Source organism: Mycena indigotica (genome assembly GCF_014461135.1).
Source record: "Mycena indigotica strain 171206Taipei chromosome Unknown Mind.scaff0004, whole genome shotgun sequence".
NCBI lineage: Eukaryota > Fungi > Basidiomycota > Agaricomycetes > Agaricales > Mycenaceae > Mycena > Mycena indigotica.
The window spans coordinates 3,760,048-3,769,106 of record NW_023503003.1 but is presented as its reverse complement, the minus strand read 5'-3'; the positions used below and the strand labels follow the sequence as shown (position 1 = coordinate 3,769,106).

The 9,059-nt window shown below is 54.1% G+C and overlaps 1 protein-coding gene across 1 annotated transcript; it reads right to left on the bottom strand.

Moving 5' to 3' along the window:
- Positions 1-4,844: 4,844 nt before the first annotated feature.
- MIND_00504300 (CxC2 domain-containing protein) lies at positions 4,845-7,788 on the bottom strand (the record flags this gene model as incomplete). Its single annotated transcript, XM_037361837.1, has 10 exons — positions 4,845-4,912; positions 4,969-5,232; positions 5,285-5,434; positions 5,485-6,191; positions 6,246-6,390; positions 6,444-6,626; positions 6,678-7,227; positions 7,277-7,439; positions 7,491-7,684; positions 7,738-7,788. 10 exons carry the CDS (start codon positions 7,786-7,788, stop codon positions 4,845-4,847), a joined length of 2,475 nt encoding a protein of 824 aa, XP_037222129.1.
- Positions 7,789-9,059: the final 1,271 nt, after the last annotated feature.

The window sequence follows — 9,059 nt, the reverse complement described above, 5'->3', positions numbered from 1 at the left end:
GAGACTGCCCCACGGAGAACTGCACCCCACGGAAACGCCCCCGGAACGCTGGCATACCGTCTCCGTCGACTTCATCGTCGAGCTTCCGGAGGCCCATGGGTACGACGCGATCATGGTCGTTGTCGACACCCTTGGGAAGCGTGCCCACTTCTCGGAGTGTCACACCACGGTCGACGCAGTAGGGGCGGCTCGCCTCTACTACCGGAATGTCTGGCGCCATCACGGGACTCCGGAGAAGTACGTCTCCGACCGCGGCTCGCAGTTCATCGCGGACTTCACCCGAGAACTCTGGCGTCTAATCGGCATCAAGCCTGCCACGTCCACCGCGTACCACCCGCAGACAGACGGTCAGACAGAGCGCGTCAACCAGGAGCTGGAGCAGTACTTGCGGATCTTCACCAACTACCAGCAGGACGACTGGGATGAGCTGATTCCGGCCGCGGAGTTCGCCTACAACAACCATGTTCACTCCTCCACGCAGCAGGTCCCCTTCATGACGGACACGGGACGGCTCCCGCGCATGGGCTTCGAACCCGGAGTCCGTTCCGCCATGGAGTCGGTGAACGAGTTCCGCGACCGGATCGCCACTGGTGTTGCTGAAGCCAAGGCCGCGCTCACTAAGGCCAAAGAGGAGTACAAGCGCTACTACGACTGGAGACGGACTCCGTCTCCGGAGTTTAAGGTTGGCGACCGTGTTTGGCTGGATGCCTCTGACATCAGGACGACTCGCCCCTCGGAGAAGTTCTCCCTCCGCCGCCTCGGACCGTTCAAGATAGTCGCGGAGGTCAGCAAAGGTGCCTACAAGCTCGACCTCCCTCCGCGCTACTCGAAGCTCCACCCGGTCTTCCCCGTCGTCAAGCTTGAGCTCGCCCAAGACGACCCCTTCGACGGACGCCCCGGCTACGACCAGCCCCCTCCGGACCTCGAGGACGGAGTCCCGGAGTGGGAAGTAGAGGAAATCTTGGACGCAAGGGTGAGGTATAAACGGCTGAATTACTTCGTCAGATGGAAAGGCTACGACGCGTCGCACGACCAGTGGGTCCGCTTCGACCGCGTCTTCGCCCCGGACAAAATCGCGGAGTTCTACCGTAAGTACCCTGGCAAACCACGGCACATCGCCTCCGCGACCTTCGACTCGATTCCGTTCCGGTCTATGCGTCGGGACGCCGCATTCAAAGGGGGGGGTGATGTCAGGGGAACCTCCCTTTCGGCCCTTCGGAGACGATTCCGATTCCGGTCCGACTCCGGCTCCGACTCCGGTGATCGCATCACCGCCTCCGTCAGGCGCATCGCCGCCCCCGCCTGGCGATCCCCCTGGGACCTGGCCTGCGACATGGCGCAGGCATACTGCACGGAGCAACGATCAACCTTGGCGCGTCAAGAGCGCAGTATATAGTTCCGCTACCTAGCAGGCGGACCCTTAGAGTTTCTTCTCTTTGGATCCTCCCCTGCTAGGGAGTCGACAACCCCAACCGTGAAACTTTCTGGCCTAGCAGGAGTATAGAGGTGTAACCAATAAAGCATTTCTTCGGTTCGAGCGTAATGCCTGCCCCTCGTATGGCCGTAAGAACTTGGTCCAGGTGAACCAGGTGCTCTTCCCAGTCCTTCGAAAAGACGACAATGTCGTTGGACGTATACCAGTGCGAATAGCCACAAAAACGGAGCTAGCACTCCCTGCATGATTCGTTGGAAGATTGAAGGCCCATTCTGCAATCCAAACGGCATCCGCCTGAATTGCCATAGCCCTCGGTGAGTACGGAAAGCAGTCCTCGGCTTAGCTTCGTCATCCATAGATACTTGGTTGAATCCAGCGAGCGCGTCAAAAGAGGATAGGACCTGTGATCCCGAAAGAGCCTGCACGATCTCGGACTGGCGCGGGATAGGGAACTCGTCCGCTACAGTAGAAGCGTTCAGCTTCCTGTAGTCAACCGCCAACCGCGGCTTGCCGTTGCGAAACACCACTACACAAGGGGCTCCCCAGGGACTAACGGATGGTTCGATAACCTCCCTTTCTATCCACAAATCCATCTGCTTGTCGATGACTAGTCGTTTCTCAGGGGAGGCCGCGTATATGGGCAAGGAGACCGGCTGTGTACCTTCCTTTATGGGAACCGAAGCTTGCTCGGTAACGTGACCTAGTCGGCCTCCCACGCCGAAGGCCGCGGCGTTCTTCCGTAGCACTTGTTGCAACCGGGGTAGGATATCGGCAGGCACATCCGGGCCTAGACACACCGCTTCGGCCACATCCGCGTTCTCGTCGCCGGCATCCGGCTCCGGAACGGCCGTGGTTTTAGGACCCCACAGCTCCTCGTCTAGGTCGTCATTACTCGGGACTGCTCTAGAATCTTCAGGAGGGACGGCGCTTCGCTCTGCCCTCGGATCGTCAACGGAGGCAGTGGCGCGGATGACTCTAGTAAGAGCTTCCGCACTCGCGGCCATGCGACTCAGTGCTTCTTCGTCCTGAGGCCAATCTTCCAAAGTCTCCGGGTTACGAAGGATGCCGACGACATCCCCCGCGCGAACGAACCACGGTTTTGTGCTGGTGTTCGCTATCGGTACGAAAGGGACGTCCTTGGAAATTAGGGTCGTAGGAGCGGCCATGACACTACCATCGTCCATGGTCAGCAGTATCTTGTCGACTAGCCAATTCTGCCTCCCTTCCATGGGAGCCACGACCCGTACGTTGTGTACCGAGCCGGCTGATATGAGTACGTCCTTTTCGGCTCGAACTAGAATCTCATCGCTCTTGATTGGTTGCTCTTTTCGGCGCGATTTGCGAGCTCCTGATGGACCCGGTGCGTATTCCTTCAAGGTTCTTGCCACGTTGACGTTTCTCATTTAGAAGCCCAGGTCAATCTCCGAAGTGGAGGAGGCGGGGATGCGATGTCTTGTGGCGCCGATGGATATTTCGCTTTCGCCTGATGCTTGTCTCTTTACTCCCAGCTCATAAGCCGATTGGAAGTCCTCACCCAGTAGCAGAGGAACTTGCATTCCTCTGACTACATAAGCTTCCACCTCCAGCTTAACCAACTCGTCCTCGGCCGTAGTCACGTACAGCGGAATCCGCACATACCCTAAGACTTTTGCTTTCCCTGTGAGATGGTATAACTGCATTCGTAACCCTTCCTTGGGAGGAGGTAAGCCAGGGACGGAGTTTGCGTATTCTTCCGAAATGAGTGTCAAGTCCGCTCCCGAATCTAGACGAACGATTATGTGCGGTTGCACAGGGGAGCCGACTCGAGCCAGGATGTGAAGGGCTTTCGCGCCGACAGAAGCCATGCCGGCGGGCAGCTGTCGCAAGCGTCGAATAACTTGCACCAAATTCGCCGCTGGGAGTTACTTCCGAGTCCATGGTCAAGGGCGAAGTGACGTGTCTAGCCAATTTGTCCAAAGCTGGCAAGGGCAGCGGTTTCGATTCCGCCCTTAGTGCTCGCTCCTTCCCCTTGCGGAAAGCGGGGATTCTTTTCCGTAGACCCTCTCTCCTTCGAGTGTTGCGGTTCCCCGAGTAAGCCACCGTTAAGACGATCTTATGCAGGGCGGAATCCGACTGCAAGACTTGTGCGAGGGGGCTTGAGCTTAAGTTTTTAGGCTCGGACGGGGAATAAGCAGCAACAACATTGTCATTCTCGGAGTCAGTGTTAAGAATTCTATCACGTTCGTCTCGATCCTGGTCTACTAGAGCGAGTAATGCCTCAGCTAAGTGCGCCGACCGAGTATTGTTCCAAAGTTTGTATTTCGGGCATTGCGCGGCGTGATGCAAAGGGCTGGAGCATATGAAGCAGTCTCCTTTGGGCGGGGGATCCGTTTTGACCGAATCGTCACGCGTAAACTTGACGCCCTTCATTTCTCCCCCCTTTGGCCAGATACTTTTGGAGCGGTTGGCTCGAGCGCCCCAGCGTGGGTTGGTTACCGCCATAGCCTCTTTATCTGGCTCCTCTTCTTCCTCTTCTCACTCCGATTCTTCACCAGCGGTGGCCAAATGAGCTCTACGATTCCCATAAAATCGTTTAGGTGGTCTAGTACCGTTCTCCTGTTGCTCGCGCAGGGCCCGTATGAGTTTGGCTGATTCCCAGGAGTACACCAAGGTTTCTCCGAAGTGCTCGGCGAGTATGATGAGATGGGCGATTGTGGGACAACGGACTTCGTCGATGGATTCCTTCCAAGTGTCGGGTTGGTTGTGAATAATACGATGCACCGCTGACGCTTCATCGTCCGAAGCGTACAAGAATTTGGCGAGCAAGATGCGCCGTTGGAAGAATTCTGTAGGAAGTTCGCTTTCGTATCCCTTTTGCCTGAAAAACATTGATTCGAATCGGCTAATCTCCTCTCTTTCCCATCTGGAGGACATGAATTGCGACGTTAGAGCCCGCAACATGTGCACCCAAGAAGTCTGGTGCAAGTCCTTGACGGCATCCGGCAAGACTTCCCACCATCCCTTGGCCGCTCCTTCCCATCTTTGAGGAGCGACTTGTGCCATTTGGTATTGCATTAGCGGACCTTTTCGAGCTAAATCTTTCATGCCGACGAGGTACTTGATCAAGGAACTTCCCTTGCCGTCCCAACTTGGTAGCTCAGATTGTTTCATACGCGTGTCGATCTGAAATTGCTGATATCCTTGGTAACTGTTCCAACCAGCATCCGGAGGTACTACGGGCAAGCCACTACCCATTGGAGGAGGAGGAGGGGGAGGCGGCGCTCCTGGAGGCCCACCCTTGGCAGTGATCTGAATCCTTCACATGTGGAGCTGTCCATCCCAAATGATTGATTTAACCCTGGCCGCCCCAGCCCCCCTGGAGGGGCCACGAATGAAGGCTTCCGCCCCACCTTACACGGCCAGCCACGGCTCAGAACTCATCAGGGCCATCTATCACTGGGTCCTGCGGAACCCACGGCATCCTCGCGGGAACAAATCCTGCAATTGCACGTGTTTTCAATATTTAAAATTTTACTACTATCGCTATAATTTACTTTCCATCGTCGTGACCCGCGTCTGCAACCGCGTTGCGTATCTCCGTGCTGGCGCGATGTCTTCTTCTGGTGGCGCTATACGTTCCCCGCCCGCGCGCTCCGTCCCCGCATCCTCCTGTACCTGTATATCCAGCTCCAAGGTTTCCTCCGCCGTCCCGTCAAGTAGCCCCTTCAGGACCTCTCCATTCTGTATCATCTCGATTGCACCCAACACTGATTGGCTCCAGCTCGCGAAAAACGACTCCCCAATAGCTTTGTGGACAGCTGATTGGCTTTTAGCGTATGCCGATAAACCTGAAGCCAATGCGGCATCAACCCCTGTTCTTCCTCCCTGCCCGCTCGCGCCAATCCGATTGTATCGCTGCTAGGCTGCGTAGAACGTGTTTCATTTCTTCACGCAATAATGCGACTTCTTCCTGCCAACGGTCTCGACGAGCTTTCGCCTTGCTCCAATCAACACGTACTGCTAGTAAAACATTAGTCGGGCTACTCGCCACAAAGACGCAAAAGACCTACAATCATGCAACTGCTGGTCATCGCCCCCCTTCACCGTCCAAATCCACGAGACTGCTGAAGTCAGAGTACCCTGCGTGGGCTCATTGCGAGAAGCACGCCCCGCTTCTGCTGCCCGTAATTTTTTCATTGCCCGAATGTCGTTTTCGACCTCAGGTCGCTTGCTGATGTCTCCTGCCTCCAGTTTTCGGAAATGGGGGGCGAAATTTACTCCTTTCAGCGCAACCAGAGCCTCGTAAGCCCTTCTGTACTTGGCTGAACCCCTCCTTATACGCTCCCCCACCCTTGCCAGCAGGGTTGCCGATCGCGTCGACTGTCGCTGCCCCACAGAATTTGCGTTTCGCCAATAGATTAGATGCGCTTGCGTGTAGAGATAGCCACGCAAGCTAGTCAATGCATCTGAACATTGTCCCATCCGAAGCTTTACTTCAGCGTCGATAACGCCTCGTGCGCAAATTACGTTTCGCTGTGCCGCAGGAATGTCGGAGGGGAAGTACAGTTTGGTTAGTTCCATCTTTGGAGGAGGGACTTCAGCGGGTCGATGGTCGTTGTCAGCCAATCGCAACTCATGCGCTCCCGCCATGTAGCTCAGCTGCAGCTGCTCCCACGATTTCAGCTTTTTAAGGATTGAATATCGCTGTTCTTGAATGGCGCTAGAACGGTCTGCCGACAGCAAAGATTTTGATTCCAACTCAGCCAGAATCCGACGTCTGCGAAAAGTATGATGTCAATAGTATTCTAGCCTTTATTTGCAATGAACTCACTGAGACTCCTCGATAACAAGCCCACTCTTAATAAACGCAGCCGCCGTCATTTTCCCTCCTTCGATGATAGGAACCAAACCAGCTCTCGCATCTTCCAGCTCGGCCGCTTTCAAATCTGCCAGTATTTCGCGCTCCGAAGGACCAGCTTCAGAAACGAACGTAAGTTAATCTTCCCATGTGAATATCATTTTTCTGCACCTTCTTTCCCTCCGATGACGAGGTAAGGGTTGGGCTTGGAATGGTCCATTTCCCAGTCGTGCACAGTCGCTTCCCATTCCTTCAGAGTCTCCTTGGCAACATTCTTGGACATTTCGGCGAATTCCCCATCTTGCGTGGCGGACTCCGCCAGGGCAACGATGAGCTTTCGCAAAAGTGTATTCCCTTTCGATGTTGTCAGTTATCTCCCGCACGAGTATACTTGTATTTGCTCACCCAGACCGATGTTCTTCTCGAAATTTAGATGGTCAATTTTGTCTTCGATTGCATCCTGACGGCCACCTGCTCCCATTTCCTTCGTCGACCAACTGATGGGATTGAGAAGTGACCATGTTCTCTCGATTCCTTCTCCATCCGTCTTTCCAACGCCCAACGCATACTTAAGGGTATTGCTCGAACGACAAGATGTTTCATGTGCCGCCGCGTGCCAAACCGGTAGGGCGTATTGTATCGTGAAGCTTGACAAGTCGACTTCCAAGTCCCCACGTTGAATAATGCGCTTTGCCCGTGTTGGCCAGAGGACTTGCCATTGGCATACAACGTCGTAAGAGATGACGACATTGGTGATGGTTTCTCCTTCCAAGGTAGCCAGGACAATGAAGTCCATGTTCGCGTAGCGTTCGCCTTTTTGTAAGTCTCCCATTCCTTGGCGTCGGACAAGACCATGACGAGCGCAGACCACCCCGCCCACTCCAGAAACTCGGAGCCCCGTTGTGAGTTTAGTATCCTTCTGCATAAGTGCCGCAAAGGCAGCACATGTAGTCACCTAAAAATGTGGGTTAGCACTGCGTTTTCGATAAACTAATCAACCTCACGTCTTTCTCGGCCACGTATTCCTTCAAATGCCGCTGGTAGGGCTCGTTCTCGACAAAGTAACTTTGACCCCCTCCAAGGGGGGGGTCGTTTCGTTGATTCGCTCGCAAGCGATTTTTGAGGCGGAAGTTGGCGTCCACGGACAACATGAGCTTGTAGAGGAAGCTAAAAAAGCGTCAGATTTGGATTTTCTTCTATCGGGCGACATGAATATACCTCTTCTTGCCGCTCACGTTTTGCCAGCCAACAGGCACATTGCGACCATCACGAGGACAAGCCCAACACTCTACACACAATCCTCCCCTCCGAGTAAGAGTCAAACCATCATTCTGATGGCCCCGACCAGCGCGTTTGGCTTGCATCAGGTATGCGTGTTGTCGTGCACAGAGGAGGAACGATTTGTAGCGATCCTATGAGTCCCTTTAGCTTCTCCTATCCACTTATCATTGCATTGGAAACGCACCGGTGTGTATTCCACCTTTGCCGGGTCGTTTAAACGTTCGAGACTCCCCATGAAATCATGCGCATTGATATTGCCCACCACCTTCAGAAGACGGAAGAGCTCCAGCGCTTCGAAAGTAAAGCAGGTGGCGGGGTCGGTTATCGTCGCTGGATACCAGCTAAAGCTCCGCACGAGTGTCAATATCCGCGGATGTTTGCACAGGTACCTGCAGGAAAACATCCGTGGGTTTGACATCCGCGGATACAGGTATCCATTTCCCACGGATGCCAAGAGTACAGGTATGACTTTGGAAGATCATAGTATTTATTATCTTGTATATGTTTCAGTCACTACAGTCTTCCTATGTCCTATGGTGTCCATAGCAGTGTATTACTTGCTACTACATCCAATATAAGATGCTTATATTGTCCATATACCTTAGTATCCTGATTTTTTATATGAAATACCCGTGGATAACCCGTGCAGGTACCCGTATCCGTGAGTACAGGTACCCGTTTCCCACGGATGCTGCAAATGCAGGTATTGGTTTTGAAGCCCAAATTACCCGCAGGTAGAGTACAGGTATTTATCCGTGACACTCGTGAGAAGCCTTAATACCAGCCATGAGCAAGGAGTTGCTGCAGGGTATTGCGTCGTTGTCCGATGGTGCAGTTGCAAGTCTGAATTGCGATGGTAAAGATGCCGCGAACGTCAACCACTACCATGCGTTTTACAACGCTTGGGTTCTGGCAGGCGAAGCCGTGATGTCCGACTTGGAAGACCATTTGTAGGCTCTCTCCTCCGTCTTTCGAGCCATGGGCCGGTCCATGGAGCAGAATTCGCGCCCAGAATTGTCCATTCCACTCCTGAAAAGACAACATCATCAGCGACAAACCCTGCGGGATAGAAGAAACTCGTACCTTAACTACATGAAGCGGTTGCCGTGCGTGCTGGGTCTTGAGGCATTCCGTGCACTGAAGGTACTCTCCACAGTGTTTACACTTGAAAATGCGTATGCCAGGCGTCCCAAAGGTCGATGAACAAAAGGCACATTTTGGGTGGTGAATAAAGTCGCCCAATCCATCCCTGCGGATAAACTCGTCCAGAAAACTTGACGCGTGAGGGACGCCAAACCGAGAGAGGGTCGTCCTGCCCCAGCGAGTCAATCGACAGGAGGAGTGGTCTGCAAATGACACTCACGGAGCTAGCATATCGTTTTCTTTTGTCTCCTGATCCCACCGTTTCCTCGTCGTCCTTGTGCCCTGCGCGGTTTTCATATGAAGAGACCGTCTGGGCCAAAGCGCGCAAGTCGGAGTCAGCAGGCGCAACGAGCGGGGTCCAGC